General features: G+C 44.0%; 1 protein-coding gene across 1 annotated transcript in view; it reads right to left on the bottom strand.

Annotated features, from left to right (window-relative positions):
• Positions 1 to 18,490, bottom strand: part of C6H11orf80 (chromosome 6 C11orf80 homolog) — a 97,254-nt gene that overhangs the window by 10,195 nt on the left and 68,569 nt on the right. Inside the window, exons 8-11 of the mRNA XM_055143827.1 lie at positions 13,259 to 13,405; positions 9,388 to 9,509; positions 8,421 to 8,531; positions 4,450 to 4,548 (exon numbers count right to left, since the gene is read on the bottom strand). Of these exons, the coding sequence (XP_054999802.1) occupies positions 4,450 to 4,548; positions 8,421 to 8,531; positions 9,388 to 9,509; positions 13,259 to 13,405 (479 nt within the window). The remainder of the gene's footprint in view (positions 1 to 4,449; positions 4,549 to 8,420; positions 8,532 to 9,387; positions 9,510 to 13,258; positions 13,406 to 18,490) is intronic.

The following is an 18,490-nucleotide window of genomic DNA, read 5'->3' as shown; positions in this document are numbered from 1 at the left end:
TTTGGTTTTTGGGTCACACCTGGTGATGCACAGGGGTTACTCCTGGCTCTTCACTCAGGAATTACCCCTGGCGGTGCTCAGGGGACCATATGGGATGCTGGGATTAGAACCCGGGTCGGCCGTGTGCAAGGCAAACGCCCTACCCGCTGTGCTATCGCTCCAGCCCCCGCCACAGCAATTTTAAAATAACAACTTGACATAACTTACAATAAACACATGTGAACAATTCATTAAGCTCTGGTATGTGTTCATGGCTGTAAAATCACCACCACAGGGGCTGCAGGGATAGAACAGGCACGAAGGCACGTGCCAGTGCCCAGCACCATGTGGGCTCTGGAGCACCCCCAGCTGCACCCGAGAGGCCCCCGAGTGTCCCCGAGTGTGGTGCTGGAGGCCTGAGCATTGCCAGGGCGGACCTCGGCACCTCAGGGCACCAGCACTGCACCCCGAGACCCACGCATTGAACTGGACCCTCGGGCCAGCTGACCGAGAACGGTCAGTTGGGTCCCCAGCCCTGAAAAAGAAAAAATATCATCAACATAATCAAGACAAGGAACATATCCACCATTCTCTGCCTGCTTTCTCTGTCTGCCCTTCAGAATCATGCTCATTCCTGTACGACCCAGCCTTAAAACACCAAAAATCTATAACTATAGCTGATACTTCATAGAATTTTACATAAATGGAACCAAGAATATTTACTCAAATTCCTGCTTTTCTTTCTCATTCAGCGTGACTAATTAGAAAATACATCTTGGGGCTGGAGTGATAGCACAGCGGGTAGGGCGTTTGCCTTGCATGCGGCCGACCCGGGTTAAATTCCCAGCATCCCATATGGTCCCCTGAGCACCGCCAGGGTAATTCCTGAGTGCATAAGCCAGGAATGACCCCTGTGCATTGCCGGGTGTGACCCAAAAAGCAAAAAAAAAAAAAAAGAAAGAAAGAAAGAAAGAAAGAAAATACATCTTGTACGGACTCATCTTGTTAACACATCCCGTTATACTGCTCCTTCTATTCATTCCTTTTACTACAGACTAGTGTGTCTTTTTTCATTCTCCTGTCCACAATTGATTGTTTCCAGTTTTCAGCTTACAAATAATGGCAATGACCATTAGCGAGAGGTGGCCCAGCCAGCGGTGCTTACGACTACTCCTAACTGTGCTCAGGAGCGACCCCTGGTGGTGCTTGGGGGAACCATATGTGGTGCTGGGATTCAAACCAGTTGGCTGCAAGGCAAGTGCCTTAGCTGCTGTACTCCCTCCAGTCCTATCATACTCATTTTTATGTGAACATATGCATTCATTTCCTTCGGGTATGTACGTAGGAACAGACGGCTAGGTTGTATGATAAAGTATATTTAACTTGGTTTGGGGCCCTCGTGGTGCTCAGGGTTTACTCCTTCCTGGCTCTGTGCTCTGTTATCATTCCTGGCGATGCTTAGGGGACCATATGCTGTGCCGGGAAGCAAACCTGAATTAGTCGCATGGAAGGCAAGCACCTTAACCCTGACATTACCTATCTAACTCCTATATTCAACTTTTTTTTTCCTTTTTGGGTCACACCCAGTGATGCACAGGGGTTGCTCTTGACTCTGCACTCAGGAATTACTCCTGGCAGTGCTCAGGGGACCATATGGGATGCTGGGAATTTAACCTGGGTCGGCTGCATGCAAGACAAACGCCCTACCCACTGTGCTATCGCTCCAGCCCCACATATTAAACATTTTTTTTTTTTGCTTTTTGGGTCACACCCGGCAATGCATAGGGGTTACTCCTGGCTCATGCACTCAGAAATTACTCCTGGCGGTGCTTGGGGGACCCTATGGGATGCTGGGAATCGAACCCGGGTTAGCTGCGTGCAAGCCAAATGCCCTACCCGCTGTGCTATTGCTCCAGCCCCTATTCAACTTTTTAAGAAACTGTTTTCTAAAGTAGTTTTACTATTTTGTACAAAAAGGAAAGAGTTCTCATTCTTCCACACCCCTGCTAACAACTCTTGCTTCTTTATCCAACCCAACAATCTGTCTTTTTTTTTTTTTTTGCTTTTTGGGTCACACCCAGCGATGCTCAGGGGTTACTCCTGGTTTTAGCACTCAGGAATTACTCCTGACAGTGCTTGGGGGACCATATGGGATGCCGGGGATCGAACCCGGGTCGGCCGAGTGCAAGGCAAACGCCCTACCCGCTGTGCTATCGCTCCGGCCCCCCAACAATCTGTCTTTTAATTGTGTTGCTTGGACCAGCATTTCTCAGTCAGGGGCCATATGGCCCCATTTGTCACCAGATATTACAAGAGGGCATAGGTGAAAGTGGCATAAGTAGGGGGCCATGGCACAAGCTAGGGGGCAAGTGGAAGTACAGGGAGCCGCAGGAAGGAAAACAAGGTGGAATAGACCTTTTCCATAATCTGGAAAGGGCTGAGAAACACTGGCTTAGACCATTAATATTTTATATTATAGTTGATGACTGGGTTTAAATATATCATCTTGCTAATTTTCTTTCTGCTCATATGTTCCTTGTTCCCTCTTCTTCATTTTCTTCTTTTCTGCTTTCTTTTGGGTTTGACTATTTAACAGACTTTTCTCTAGAGCATTATATGTTCGTAGCAAAACTGAGCAGAAGGTACAGAGATTTTCCATATACCACCTGCCCCCACACATGCAGACTCCCCCACCAGAATGGAACATCTATTGCCACGGATAGCTCGACAATGACATGCCATTTCCCCCCACTGAAAAAAAGAAACTGTGGCTTGAAAAGTGAAATAATAAAGTAGGTAAAAGGCATATACATGATAACCTTTCAGTACCTGTGTTACAAACCATAATGCCCAAAAGGGGAGGATGGGAGAGAGACAGAGACTGAGACAGAGACAGAGACAGAGGGAGGGGGAGGGAGAGAGAGAGGGAGGGAGGAAGGAGAGAGAGGGAGGGAGAGCGAGGGAGGGAGGGAGAGAGAGAGGGGGAGGAAGACAGAGGAAGAGGGAGAGGGAGAGAGAGAAACAGAGACAGAGAAAGAGGGAGGGAGGGAGGGAGGGAGGGAGGGAGAGAGAGGGAGAGGGAAAGAGAGAAAGAAGAAAATGCCTGCCATAGAGGTGGGAGGGGGTAGGAAGAAAACTGGGGACATTGGTGGTGGAGAATGTACACTGGTGAAGGTAAAGAGATGGATGCTAGAACCCAAATGATTGAAGCCCAATAATGAACAACCTTATAATTGTGTATCTCACTGTGATTCCATTTAAAATAAATAAATAAATAAATAAATAAATAAATAAATAAATCATCATCATCATCATCATCATCATCATCATCCCATTGATCATTGATTTTCTCAAGCAATCTCAATAACGTCTCCATTCGTCCTAGCCCGGAGATTTTGGAAGCCTCTCTTTCTTTACTTGTCCTTCCCAACGGTGCCACATTGGAGGCTCTTTCAGGGTCAGGGGAATGAGACCCATCATTGTTACTGGTTTTGGCATATGATTATGCCACAGGGAGCTTGCCAGGCTCTCCATGAGGTGTGACCCAAAAGGCAAAATAAATAAATAAATAAACAAGTAGGTAAATAAACTATAGTGGGAAAAAAGAGGGAAAAAAAGGGAGAAAATCTCTGCAGACAAACCAAGGCATGTCAGTTCTGATGTTTGCAGGGTCAGGTCCAGCAGCGTCCCAATAGACAGAAAATTTTAAGAAGTGGAATCATGGGGCTGGTGGGATAGTACAGAGGGTAGGGCATTTGCCTTGCAAGCAGCTGACCTGGGTTCCATCACTGGCATCCCATATATAGTTCCAGTACTGCCAGGAGTAATTTCTGACTGCAGAGCCAGGAATTACTGAGCAATTCCTGCACATCACCAGGTGTGGCCCCAAAACAACACAAACAAACAAAAAAATTAAATCAATGGTTTTCAATTGCTAGTTCAAGGGCCAGTGCAGTCTTTAGGAATAAATCACTGTATCACTGTATCACTGTCATTCTGTTGCTCACTGATTTGCTTGAGTGGGTACCAGTAATGTCTCCATTGTGAGAACTGTTGTTACTGTTTTTGGCATATCGAAGACGCCACAGGTAGCTTGCCAGGCTCTGCTGTGCGAGTGAGATACTCTCGGTAGCTTGCCGGGCTCTCCAAGAGGGGTGAAGGAATCGAACCTGGGTCTGCCGCATGCAAGGCAAATGCCTTACCCGCTGTGCTATCGCTCCAGCCCAAGGAATAAAAAGGTTGAGAATCATGAGACTAAATCACCTCTGCCACACAGCTAGCTAGTGGCAAACATTTAACTATGCTCTTAACCTCTCTGAAATATGTTTTAGAATTTTTTTTTTTAACCACAGACTTCCTGACTGAAAGGCCTACCCCAAACTGTACAATCCGAAGCACCAGTATCTATGCATCCTGTATCCCATCAATGGGATATTTCCATCTGAAAACTGATTATGACATTACACTTACCTGTTTCACTTCACATGAGGAGTGGTGAAGAAATTGGTGCTGGATGATCTCATGAAATGCTTTGTCCAGTTTGGTCCCAAACTCCTGTGTGTCAGTCGCCTAAATGGGTCAGAGACAGAATGTGCTGAGTCCTAGTACTGAGATCAAGGCAGGAATATCCATAGAATGTGAAGAGATGAGTAGGAAGGCAAACTACTGAGATCCTCACATTGTGTGAGGAGTTTCCTAGGCCCAGAAGAAGAATGAAGGAGTCTTGGATACTTGAGCTGAGAAAGACAGTAACGGCTCTTTCCACTGCTGTTACCTAAGCAAGATATGCTCAGGAATTGCTCGGTAACCCAACAAGATCGCTGTCCAATCTCTGTAGGAGGCAACTCTCCCAGAGTTGCATTTGTTTCTGAAGGAAACATTTTCCTCTAAGACAAGTTCTAAGACAACAAAGATCCATCAAATAATTAAGGCTGATACAAAAAAATAGAGACATTACTGGTGCCCCCTTGAGTAAATCGATGAACAACGGGATGACAGTGATACAGTGATATAAAAACTTTACTTCAGATAAGTCGTTTTTTTTTGGGGGGGTGGGAGGGAGAGGCAGGGGATAAAAACAAAATAATCCTGTTTATGTATGTACATAATATTGAATTGTAGAGTCATACTAGTATTAAAGAGGACAAGAGTAATCACTTCACATAATACACAAATTTTACAGGTGAGAAACCGACGTTCCCCGACCAAGGAGGCCTAGTGGCCGTCCCCAGACACTCAGACGGCGTCTTCTCATATATGGTGCTATCCACACACTCCAGAAAGTTACAGCTATGAAAAATGCGCTAGAAGATAAAGATATTCTAGCTTCGGCCCATTAACCCCACTTAAAGAAATTTATTCTGGTAAATAATTCCCCCCCTCCACCCAGGATATTCATATAAAGGGATTATAAATACCTAATAGTGAAGTGCTATTTATATTGGTAATATATATATATAAATATATATATATATAAACATTGATGGAATGGTTCTTTTTTTGGCTTTTTGGGTCACACCTGGCAGTGCACAGAGGTCACTCCTGGCTCTGCGCTCAGGAATTGCCTCTGGCAGTGCTCAGGGGACCATATAGCATGCTGAGAATCACACCCGGGTCGACCGCATGCAAGGCAAACGCCCTACCTGCTGTACTATCATTCCAGCCCCACTGGTGGAATGTTCTATTAAATTAGATTACAGTTGAATACTAGTAATACAAATTCAAAGACTACAGAAATAGAGGGAAATATCAAATTGTATATGAAAATAGAATAACTTGATTGTAACTATATAAATAATAAGTGTGAGGGGCTGGAGTGATAGCACAGCAGGTAAGGCATTTGCCTTGCATGCGGCTGACCTGGGTTCGATTCCCAGCATCCCATATGATCCCATGAGCACCTCCAGGAGTAATTCCTGAGTGCAGAGCCAGAAATAACCCCTGTGCATTGCTGGGTGTGACCCAAAGAGCAAAATAATAATAATAATCACTGTATCACTGTCATCTGTTGCTCATCGATTTGCTCGAGTGGGCACCAGTAACGTCTCCATTTTGAGACTTGTTGTTACTGATTTTGGCATATCGAATATGCCACAGGTAGCTTACCAGGCTCTGCCATGTGGGCAAGATACTCTCGGTAGCTTGCCGGGCTCTCCAAGAGGGGCGGAGGAATTGAACCTGGGTCGGCCACGTGCAAGCAAACGCTCTACCGCTGTGCTACAGCTCCAGCAATAATAATAATAATAATAATAATAAGTATGAGATAACATACAACAATTTGAATTATATTGGCAAAGTTTATTACCATTTAAATTTGTATTTTGTATTGTCTTTTCAAGAAAAATGTGCCCCAAAAGGAAGCAACCAACCTGGAATAAACATCACCTTCAGAGTGTGACCCTTCTCCAATATAAACTGATGAGGGTCAGAGAAACTGAACACAGGCCTAAGTCCATGAATTCAGTTAGTAAATAAGTAAATAAGTAAATACGTAAATTAGTAAATAAGTAAATAAGTTAATAAATAATATCAAATAGGAAATAATTATAATTAAATCAGTATTTAATTCTGTAAACGTTTTGAATGTCTACATTTTATGAAAAAGTGTGTACTGAATATTGTATATTGAAAAATTGTTAAAATATGACAAAAGGTAGTCTTGTCCTTAATGTCACTGTGTAGTATGAGAGGTGACATTTATTTCAGAGGGCCATTATTTGAAATGTGACTGCAAAGTACCATGGAATTGGATATGTCGTTGGCTGTTGAGAAACCTCTGATATGGTTTTCAGTGGTGATAAACTATCACAAAATAGTTTTTGGGTGGTGGAAAATGGACACTGGTGGAGGGATGGGCTCTTAAACATTGCATGAGGGAAAAACAAGCACGAAAATGTGCAAATCTGTAACTATACCCTCACTGTGACTCACTAATTAAAAAATAAATTTAAAAAATAAATAAATTAATTAAATAAATCAATAAAAAGAAAAATTAGTTTTTTATCAGATTAAAAAAAAAGATTATTATATGTGAGGGAATGTCATCCAAAGTCACCTAGATCTTTATGTACCATGTAGTTTGGGGGAAGAAACTTACAGTTGAAGGCTAGAAAACATATTTGTCCTATCAAATAATAACCTTCTACAGAAATGGTTGGTAGGTAACTTTTCTTAAAATCTTGTTTTATATTTTACATTTATACTCTTTTACGTGCCTGGACAGTCAGAATAGGAACCTGAGGGCAATTGGCCACTTAGTTTTGGGTGCTGAAGAATGTTTGCACAGGGACTGGCTAATTATTAGGCTTTTGCCCTGCACGCAGCCGACCTGAGTTGGATTCCTCCGTCCCTCTCGGAGAGCCCGGCAAGCTACCGAGAATATCCCGCCCGCATGGCAGAGCCTGGCAAGCTACCCGTGGCGTATTCATATGCCAAAAACAGTAACAACAAGTCTCACAATAGAGACGTTACTGGTGCCTGCTCGAACAAATCTATGAACAATGGGACGACAGTGCTACAGTGCTAAATAAGCCGAGATTCTAACATTGGCCTCTATTTTCAAAACTTGTTGGGGCTGGAGAGATAGCACAATGGACAGGGTGCTTGCCTTGCATGCAGCCGACTTGGATTGAATCCCTGGCACCCCATGGGGTTCCCCAAGCCCACCAGGAATGATTTCTAAGTGTAGAGCCAGCAGTAAGCCCTGAGTACCACTGGGTATGCCCCCAAACAAAGAGAAAACAAAACTTGTGAAGCCATTCCATATTGACCACAGTATGTAGTATTATGGTTTGGTTATTCCCAATGCATTCTGTCACCTTGAGGTAACAGAACATTTTTCAGAAAGGAACTGGAAATCATTGATCTAATCCCAGCTCTATTTGTAACTAGCTGTGTGGCCTGAAAGAATAAAAAAATTTACATTTTTCTAATTTATGGAACAATACCCATACCACTACTCACAAATATTTCCTTTTGTGGGAGAAGGTGGTCTTGGAGCCACACCCCGTAGAGCTGACTCTGTGCTTAGAGGTCTCTTGGGGGACCATATGTCCTCATGCAAGGCCAGCCCGTACTATCTCTCTGGTCCTCAACAAATAGTTATTTCTTTTTCATGTTTGTTTGGTTGGTTGGTTTGGTTGGTTGGTTTGGGGGGGGGGGTCACATCACGTGGTGCTCAGAGATTACTCCTAGCTCTGTGCTTGGAGGACCAACTGTGATGCCAGAAATTGAACCAGGGCTAGCTGTGTGCAAGGCAAGTACCTTAATCCCTATACTATCTCTCTGGCCCTCTAATAATTTCTTAGAATTATTACCACAGGCCTGGTACTCTGCAGAACCACAGTAGGGTCAAATAAAATACCGTTTCTACAATCCCGGTTCATAGTACCCGGAGAGACAGCAGAAGTCCTACTTCTGAGCATTTCCAGTATCTTACTAACTTGCAGAGTCTGGAGACAGATGTTTCGAAAGCTGCTGCTGGTGCTCTCAGTCACGATGCGCAAGATGGAATTCACAGCCACCGAGAGGGAGGTCTGCAGTGTCTGATGAGCCTACGGACATAGCATGCGGGAACCAAAGTTAGTAATAATCACACAGCTGTGTCGAGACTTCCAAAGGGACCACAGACGTCAGTCAGAGCAGAAACTCAGGAATTCCTCCCCTCCGACAACTCTGACTGAGATCATGGCATGTAGAGAACACTTAGGGATGGACAGCAAAATGTTCTTCCCTGTCAGAGAGCTGACAGCACAGACACATACCAGAAAAGACAACAAAACCAAGACACTCATCAGAAACAAAATGATTTATGCTCTGCTCTTTCAGTGTGGATTCCCCCTCTCAAAAATGGGGAATGTGAAATAAGGCACGATACCCAAATTAAACAGGATGAAGAATTTGTTAAGTCACATAATAAGAGAAAATGGCATTATAAAGGATTAGGGAAGAAGGACTAACGTAAGAGTCTGGAGACAGATGTTTCGGGCAGGACAAGGGATGTGGGTCAGGGCTGAAGCTCATGCCTGCTTGCCTGAGGAAGGAATTCATTTGTTGTTGCTGCTTTTGTTTTTTGCTTTGTGCCACACCTGGCAATGCTCAGGGGTTATTCTGGGCTCAAGGATCACTCCTGGCGGTGTTTGGGGACCATAATGGAGTGAGAGGAATCGAACCCGGGTGAGTCACATGCAAGGCAAGTTCCTTACCCACTGTATTTTCACTCTGGCCTGAGTTTGATCTCCCATACTGTGGGGAGAAGGTGTCTATGTGTGTGTGGGGGGGTGGGAGGGGGCAGGAGGCAGGTTAGTGGTATCAGGGATCGAACCCAGGGCCTCACACCTACCAGTCCTGTGCTCTAACACTGAGCCACCTTTCCCTTAGAGAACAGAAGGGCTGTGAGCGCCCGCGCACCTTGGTAGCCAGGCGACGCTGCTCCAGGACGCGGTCCACGGTGAGCTGGAGGGAGTTCTGCACTGCGCCGCGGCTCTCCATGAGGACGCTACTGAGGTGAGTTGTAAGCCAAGTGTGGACGCCTACGAGAGGGAGAATATGGGTGCCCCTTCAAGATGGCTGTTCCTGTGTCAGGACTGGGAACAGGCACGAGGCCTCTGGGAAGAAGAGGCCTAGCCACAAATAGGTGCTTTGAGAGGCGGGGAGAAACCCCTAACAACTTGTAAACTCGCCCACTTCCCACTTACAATGGAAAGAAATGTTAAGAAATTTAAAAGGACGAGTAACGTTCTCTTTTGAAGAAGCCAGTGAGAGATCCTGATGAATACCTCTCAGAAATGAAAATAGACATCACATCCTATTAAGTGATCCTGGCGCCTCCCGAGTAGGAGAGGAGGGGAGGGGGCCTCCCTGGAGCGGGGGTCTATCCCCTGCCCACTCCTAAGAGCAATATGGCGTCGGCTGTGACAATCCTTCCAGAGATGCTGTGGCGCAGGAAAAGCAAAGTGTCAGCTTACAAAGATGACTAAAAATTTCTGGTACGTGATCCTGGTGAATCGGGACTCTCATCATTGACCATAAGCTGCCCCACTCGGCAGGACTCAAAAAGGCCAAACCGTGAGAGCAATGGGCAAGATAAGTCGTTAGACGCAGGCCAGTGTAGATGAGCCTGATCCCACAGAATCACCACAACCGAGTCACCCCATAAGCCACCTGAATAAAATGCGTCTGAATCAGTATTTCTTTTTTCTGGGTTCTCGGCCTTTCCCTGGAGAGTCTGGTCATAGGTATGATCATGAAAAACAGTCAGAAGCTCGCTGGCTTTTCTCGGGGTGTCTTTAGAAATGTAAGGCAGAAAGAATATTTCCTATCGTGAGGTATTATGCTTTCCTGAAATGGAGACTGTCATGTGGCAGTTCAAAAAGAGTTTGGAACCGGAGTCGGGAAAACAGATTCCAGGATCAATTCCATTACCAAGTAGCAGTGCCCAAGTCACTGCACCTTTCTCACTTTAGTACCAGAAATGGCTTTATCTCCTGTGCTTTCCCAGGGGTGCTGTGCAAATAAACCAGGGCCATAGGAAAGTAGATTGAAATGGGGCTGAAATGTATGCTGCAATATTCAGAGGGATGGTATTATTACTGCGGTATGATTCAGATTATCATTTTCTATAATTTGGGCCTAAGAATAGTCTCAAGAAATAAGTTAGGCCCCTTCTGAAAGCAGACATTTAATTTAAAAGCTACAAGTTTGTTCCTAAAACTGATGATACCACCAGATGCTTTTATGGTTGTGGCAAAATAACAAGTTAATCATAGAAAGTTACCATGACAAGGTGGGCAGAGGGCCAATGAAGTGATTTTTTTAAAGACACATGGTAACAGGCTGTAGTTCTGTACAATCTGTTTCCTGGGAGCGCTAGAGAAGGCTTTCAAGGATATGAGAAGGAAGAAAAGAGGAGAGAAATGATCTTCATCCATCTCTCCACAGCCACCTTCCCTCACTGTGTATCTCAGGCTAGTCCAAAAATATCAGGTGTAAGATTTAACTTTTGAATTTATCTTTTTTGTTTGTTTATGGGCCACACCTACCATTCCTCAGGGACTACTCCGAGCTGTGCTCAGGGGTTGCTGGTAGCAATGTCTGACGCCGTGCAGTGTCAGGCCTCCTTTATGTAAAGCTATAAAGCATGTGTTCTTGTCCACTGAACACTTGTGCTCTCTATCTATCTATCTATCTATCTATCTATCTATCTATCTATCTATCTATCTATCTATCTATCTATCTCTCTGTCTCTCTCTCTCTTCTTCTCTCTCTGTCACTTTAAAAGGACATTTCTACTTGTTTGTTTGTTTAGGGAAGTTGAGTCACACCTGGTAATGCTTAGGGGTTACTCTTGGCTCTACATTCAGGAATCACTCCTAGTGGGCTTGAGAGACAATATAGGATGCCAGGAATGGAACCTGGGTCGGCTACATGCAAGGCAAGTACCCTACCTGCTGTACAATCTCTCTGGCCCCGATATTTCTCCATTTCCTAATGCATAATGGGCTTCTACTTAGTCCAACACGTGTTCCGATATTCCTGATGATTCTGATGCGCGTGTACTGTGGGACACAGAGCAGTGAAACCACTGCTTCACCTCTAAGCGTCTAATAGAACTTTTCTGCTAATATTGTTCTCATCCATCTGTTAGGAAAATGTCAAATGTGCCCCCCGTAGGCCTGAATGAGGACAATGTCTCCCTTTCCAGACGTGAGCATCACATGAGGCCATGTATACCAACACATCCGAACATCTCCTCATGCTGTGCCCGAGATGCACCACGGCACGCTGCAGCGAAGTCAAGTATGGCTGATTACATTTCTTAGGTCCTCCTGGGAAGGCAGAAGGACACTGACCAGTTCTCAAGCTTGAATGCACATCAGCATCACTGAGAAGCTTCCAGAAACACACTCCCAGAGTGCATGCTCTGTATGTGCAGGCCCAGGCCGTACCCCCAGCTCTGCAAGGTCCCCAAGTATCACTGTAAGTTGCTGCCCAGCACTGCACCAAGCATAGCCCTTAAGCTCTATGCTGGGGTTAGACCCCCCCACCCCTCTGCCCTAGGGACCACAGGGAGTATCCCCAAAACATAAGAAAACAGTGGTAGGGTGCTTGCCTTGGACATAGCCAACCCAAGTTCAATCCCTGGAACCCCAGATGGCCCTCTGAGTCCCATCAGGAGTGATCCCTGAGCACAGAGGCAGGAGAAATCCTTGAGCATCTCTAGATGTGGTCCAAAAGCCCAAAAAAACAAACAAAAAATTTAAAGAACATAACAAAATAACAATAAAAACATCAAAACCTGAATCCTTATAAGCACTGCACACTTTAGGAGGTTCCCAGGAGTCACCCATATGAGACAATACACATAATACCCCAGTCTAGAAAATACATTCTTATCAAGGAAGTGTTTACTGATTTCTGATCAAGTAAATCTTGTACTATCATTCTTTAGTGATGCATCAAAAGCAGATGTTGGGCAACTAGGATGGTGGGATCAGGAGTAAAGCTCATGCATGGCATGTTCAGGCCTTGGGGGAAGGAGGGAGAGAGAGGGGAAAGGAGAGGGAGAGGGTGGGAGAGAGACAGACAGAGATATCTTTTCTATAGAGTATACAATTAAACTTTGTGAGCAAAAATTTTATTGATTTGTTGTTTCTGGGCCATGTCTGGCAATACTCGGTTGCTTCTGGCTCTGCACACAGGAATTACTCCTAATGATGCTTGGAGAACCGTGTGTGATGCCGGGGACCGAACCTGGATCAGCTCCATGCAAGACAAGCACCCTACTTGCTATCTCTACATTTTTTTCTATAGAAATACATTTAATTCAAATGTATACATCATAGGAGGCTGGAGAGATAGCACAGCGGGTAGGGCGTTTGCCTTGCACGCGGCCGACCCGGGTTCAAACCCCAGCATCCCATATGGTCCCCTGAGCACGGCCAGGGGTAATTCCTGAGTGTAGAGCCAGGAGTAACCCCTGTGCATCGCCAGGTGTGACCCAAAAAAAAAGCAAAAAAAAAGTGTATACATCATAAAAAGTATTCCTTTATTTATTCTCTCATGCTCTCTCTCTTTCTCTGATTTTTGGGGTCACAATGATGGTGCTGGGAGCTACTCCTGGTTTGGTGCTTGGGAGAACATGTGGTGCCGGGGATCTAACCTAGGGCTCCTTCAGGCCAAGTGTGTGCTCCAAACTCTAAGCTATTTCCCTGGCTCCCTTTCTCCATCCTCTTAACATTTAAGCTTCCCCAAGCTGTCAGCCCCTTTCTCCTATACCTACCCCAGAGTTCCTTTTGCTCGACTGGAAGTCCACTGTGAAAATCCACGAAGAGAAAAAGCAGCAGAGTTTGTCCTTGAGGGTCCATGTGTTGAGTCTGACCACTGTCACTGGATTCCACCTGATAACTCACATCTGGAAGCACCAAATCTAGAGATAAGATATCACATAGTATCCAAGATTAGGTAAGCCCTCAAAAAGCTAAGTGAAAAAAAGCCTATACCCAAAGAAGGCCCTGAGACAGATCTAAATTTGAACATTCATCCCCTCCTGAATCTGTTTTTCTAGCCATACGATGGAAGCAAATAATTGTGACTCATAGGAAGAAGTTCAAAATAACTGGGTGTGCAAAATGCAAACCAAATAGCACTCTTTAGAATTCTCTGGGAAGCATTATACAATAAATTTATTCATTCTTTATGCAACTAAGATAGTTATCATGAGTAAGAGGGAAAGTGGCAATGATAACAGTTAATGTATATCAAATGCTTACTCTGTGCCAGGTAAATTCCTGTCATATTCTAAATATTGGGTCTATTTTTTTCTCTCCCTCTCCTTTCTCTCCCATACTACACTGATTCCAAAATATTCTCTTAAGCATAGTACCATACAATATTAGTAATCACAGTGATCTAATGCCCAATGGTCACTTTCTACACTATTGTCCTTTACATTGTAAGCAGGATAATCCTAAATTCCACCCAGATCCACACAGAGATATACCTACATGTAGATCTGAGTGCTGTTTTTTAGAGTAATAAAGATGAAGATGATGACACATTTTCTACAGTGCTCATTTTCAAGGGTAATTGAGAAAATGTAGACATTAAGAACTGAACAAAATGGAAGGAGATCATAAAGGAAAATAAAAAGAGGGCTAGGGAGATGGCTCAAATGGCAGGCAGGAAGAAAAGAAGATGGAAGGAGGGAAGGAGGAAGGGGAAGACGGAGAGAGGGATGGAAGAAGGGATGGTAGGGGGTTGGAGTGAAAGCACATCAGGTAGGGCGTTTGCCTTGCATGCCGCCAACCTGGGTTTGATTCCCAGCATCCCATATGGTCCCCCGAGCACCACCAGGAGTAACCCCTGTGCACCGCCGGGTGTGACCCAAAAGGCAAAAACAAAACAAGACAAAGAAGGGAAGGTAGGACCCTGTATATAAAATAATTTGGAGGCATGATATTGGGGCGAGAGAGATAGTATAGCAAGCAGAGTGCTTGCCTTGCACATGGCCAACCCAGGCTCAGTCCCCGGCACCCAATATGGTCCCCCGAGTACCGCCAAGAGTAATTCTAAGAGCAGACCTAGGAGTAACCCTTGAGCATCACTAGGTGTGGCCCAAAACAAACAATCAAAAAGCCCCATTCTTTTTTTTTTTTTTTTTAGGATCTCAACATTTTTTTTTCTAGCCAACACCTTTATTTATTTTTTTATTTTATTAATTCTTTTATTGATTCACCATGTGAAAAAGCCCCATTCTTTTTTATTAAAACATCTCCATCCTCGGCACATCAAACAAAACAAAATAAACACCTCCAGACATATTGTCCCAGGATGTCCCTCCTTTTTTTGCTCCTTCTAGAACAATCACTACTCAAGAAAGCTGAACCTGGGGGAGCAGAGCAATAGCACAGTGGGTAGAACATTTGCCTTGCACGCGGCGGGCCTGGGTTCAATCTCCAAGATTCCATATGGGTGCCTGAACACTGCCAGGAGTGATTCCTGAGTGCAGAGCCAGGAATAACCCCTCAGCATCAATGATATGGCCCAAAAAGTGTCCTCCCCTCCAAAAGAAAACTGAGGCCCAAATGAGATCTGGAGCAGCCGCACACGAAAGGGCTCCTCTGCTCCTTAAAAACTATGATCCTAGAGGGCTACTAACCACTTTTGGCACCCAGCAGCTTCTTATAGAATTGCATCTAGACTCTAGACTGTGAACTGAGCTACAACCCCATGCCGCCCCGGGAGAGGAAAGGTTTTTCATTCTCGACCTTTTTTTTTTTTTTATTGAGTCACCATGTGGAAAGTTACAAAGTTTTCAGGTTTAAGTCTCAGTTATACAATGTTCAAACACCCATCCCTTCACCAGTGCACATATTCCACCACCAAGAATCACAGTATAGCTCCACCCGCCTCCCCCCACATCTCTAACCGCCCCCCCGCCTGTGTAACTGATAAATTTCACTTAACTTTCACTTTACTTTGATTACATTCAATATTTCAACAAAACTGACTATTATTGTTTGGAGTTTCTCCCCCCTAAAGTCGGACCTGGTGAAAAGGAAGCATTTGATAATTTGTTTTCCATTGCTGAGAATGAAGAGATATGAGTCTCGACCTTTTCTTTCGGTTGGGTGGCAGCAGCGTCGGCGGGACACCCACGTGGTGACAGCCATCTTCTAAAACCCACTACCCAGAGGTATGAGTTTGCAGTGACATGGCGTGCAGGAGATCTTGGGATGGGGGTGTTACCGGCACGCTCTCCGCCCAGACGAGATCCGGAGCAGCCGCACACGAAACTGTGAACTGAGCTAAAATATCAGAAATCCAAAAACTGCTATTCTTCATTCTCAGCAGTGGAAAACAATTTATCAAATGATACCTTTTCAGCAGGTTTGATTGTTGGGAGGAAATTCTAGATAATAATAGTTTTCTGTTGAAATATTGAATGTATTCAAAGTATAGAGAGAATAAAGTGAAGATCATTAGCCACACATGTGGGGGGGTGGGAGAGGGGTATACTAGGGTTCTTGGTGGTGGAACATGTGCACTGGTGATGGATGGGGGTCTGACCATTGAGTGAATGAGACTTGAACCTGAATGCTTTGTAACTTTTCTCATGGTGATTCAATTAAAAAAAATAAATGGAGGGGGTGGGAGGGAGGTTTATTGTGGTTCTTGGTAGTGGAATATGTACACTGGTGAAGGGATGAGTGTTCGAGCATTGTGTAACTGAGACTTAAGCCTGAAAGCTTTGTAACTTTCCACATAATGATTCAATAAAAAAATATTAAAAAATAGCCCAGATAAGATCCGGAGCTGCTGCTCTCGAAACAGACCCTCTGCTCGTACAGACTATGATCGAAGAGGTCTTCTAACCCATTTTGGCACACAGAGTGGCTTCTTACAGACATGCATCTAGACTGTGAGCTGTACTACGACTATGTGCTGCCCGGGAGGGATTTTCCCTTTCCACCCTGTTTTTCTGCGCAGAAAATGGTGGCAGCAGCATCATCCACGTGGCAAGAGCCACTCCCTAAGACTTCCACCCAGAGGTAGGAACTTTGCAATGCTGTGGCTCATAGGCCATCATGGGATGGGGGCGGTACCGGCATACCCTCGGCCCAAATAAGATCCGGAGCTGCTGCTCTTGAAACAGACCCTCTGCTCGTACAGACTATGATCCAAGAGGTCTTCTAACCCATTTTGGCACCCAGAGTGGCTTCTTACAGACATGCATCTAGACTGTGAACTGAACTAAAATATCAGAAATCCAAGAGCTCTGATAAGAGCTCTTAGAATCTTCATTCTCAGCAATGAAAAGAAATTAATTATTAAATGATGCCTTTTCAGCAGGCCTGATTGTTGGGGGAAAATTCCAAACAATAATAGTGAGTTCTCTATTGAAATATTGAATGTATTCAAAGTATAGAGAATAAAATGAAGATCATTAGTTACTTAGGTGGGGGCTGGGTGGGAGGGGGGTATATTGGGGTTCTTGGTGGTGGAACATGTGTACTGGTGAAGGGATAAGGGTTCAATCATTGTATGACTGAGACTTAAACCTGAAAGCTTTGTATTTTTTTCTCATGGTGATTCAATATAATAAAATAAAAATAAATAAATAAAAAATTAAAAAATAAATAAATAAAAAATAATAAAAAAGAAAAGAAAACTGAGCCTTTCCCAGGTCTCACTTCCTGGGTAAGGTGGCAATCACTCCCTTGAAAAGCAACATCTCATCCCACTCTCAGCCCTTTCGGATCTCTTCCTTACTGACCATCTTCCTCAGAACCTGACTGACCAGATTGCTGTCTAAATTTCAAATGGTGACTCTGTAGTCATGAAAGCAGTGTGGTACTGGAGTAAGGACAGTTTCTCAGATCAATGGAATAGGATTGGAAATTCAGAAACAGACAGATCCTCAGGTACATGACAGCTAATCTTTGATAATGGAATAAAAAATATGAACAGCTAATCTTTGATATTGGGCTACACTAGCATGCGACAGGGATGAATGGAGACATTACTGGCTCCCACTCGAGAAATTCAAAAATCAACGGGATGACAAGTGATGCAAGTGACAAGTGAATCTTTGATAATGGAGCAAAAAATATGAAGTGGAGAAGGAAACAGTGGTGCTGGGAAAACTGGTCAGTCACATACAAAAAAGTGAACTCAGACTCCTTTCTAACACCCTGCACAAAAGTCTAATCAAAATGGATTAAGGACCTTGATATCAGACCTGACTCCATACATTACACTGAGGAAAACATAGGCAGAATTCTCCATTGACATTGAAGCTAGAAGTGTTTTTCAGGGGGTAACACCATTGGTCAAGAAAACAGAAACAAAGATAAACAAATAGGACCACAGTAAATCGAGAAGCTTCTGCACCTCAAAGAAAGCAGTGACCAAACTACAAAGATGCCCACAGACTGGAAGAAATTATTTACCCAGCACTCATCTGATAAAGGGTTAATATCCAAGATATATAAAGCACGGAAAAAAACTATTAAAAAATTCAACCACATAAAAATGGGGGGAAAGGATGAACAAAAACTTCCTTAAAAACGAAATACAAATGGCCAAAAGAGATATGAAAAAAAATACTCTTCATCAATACCCATCAAGGAAATGCAAATCAAAACAAGGTATCACCTCACACCACAGAGACTGGCACACATCAAAATGAACAAAAACAACCAGTGTCTGGATGTGAAGGAAAAGGGACCCTCATTCACTGCTGGTGGGAATGTCAACTGGGTCATCCTATCTGGAAAACATTATGGACTTCCTTAAACCACTAGGAATTAAGCTCCCATTTGATCCAGAAATTCTACTTCTTGGAATATACCCTCCAGGGACCCATAAAACATAATAGAGAAAAGATATCTGCACCCCTATGTTCATTATAACATTATTCTCAATAGTTCAAATCTGGAAACAACCCAAGTGCCCAAGAACAAACGGCTGGATAAAGAAACTACGGTCCATTAACACTGTAGAATATTAC

This window comes from Sorex araneus, chromosome 6 (assembly GCF_027595985.1).
Source record: "Sorex araneus isolate mSorAra2 chromosome 6, mSorAra2.pri, whole genome shotgun sequence".
Lineage (NCBI taxonomy): Eukaryota > Metazoa > Chordata > Mammalia > Eulipotyphla > Soricidae > Sorex > Sorex araneus.
Note: the sequence above shows the minus strand (reverse complement) of the source record. Positions and strands in the feature narration are given on the sequence as shown.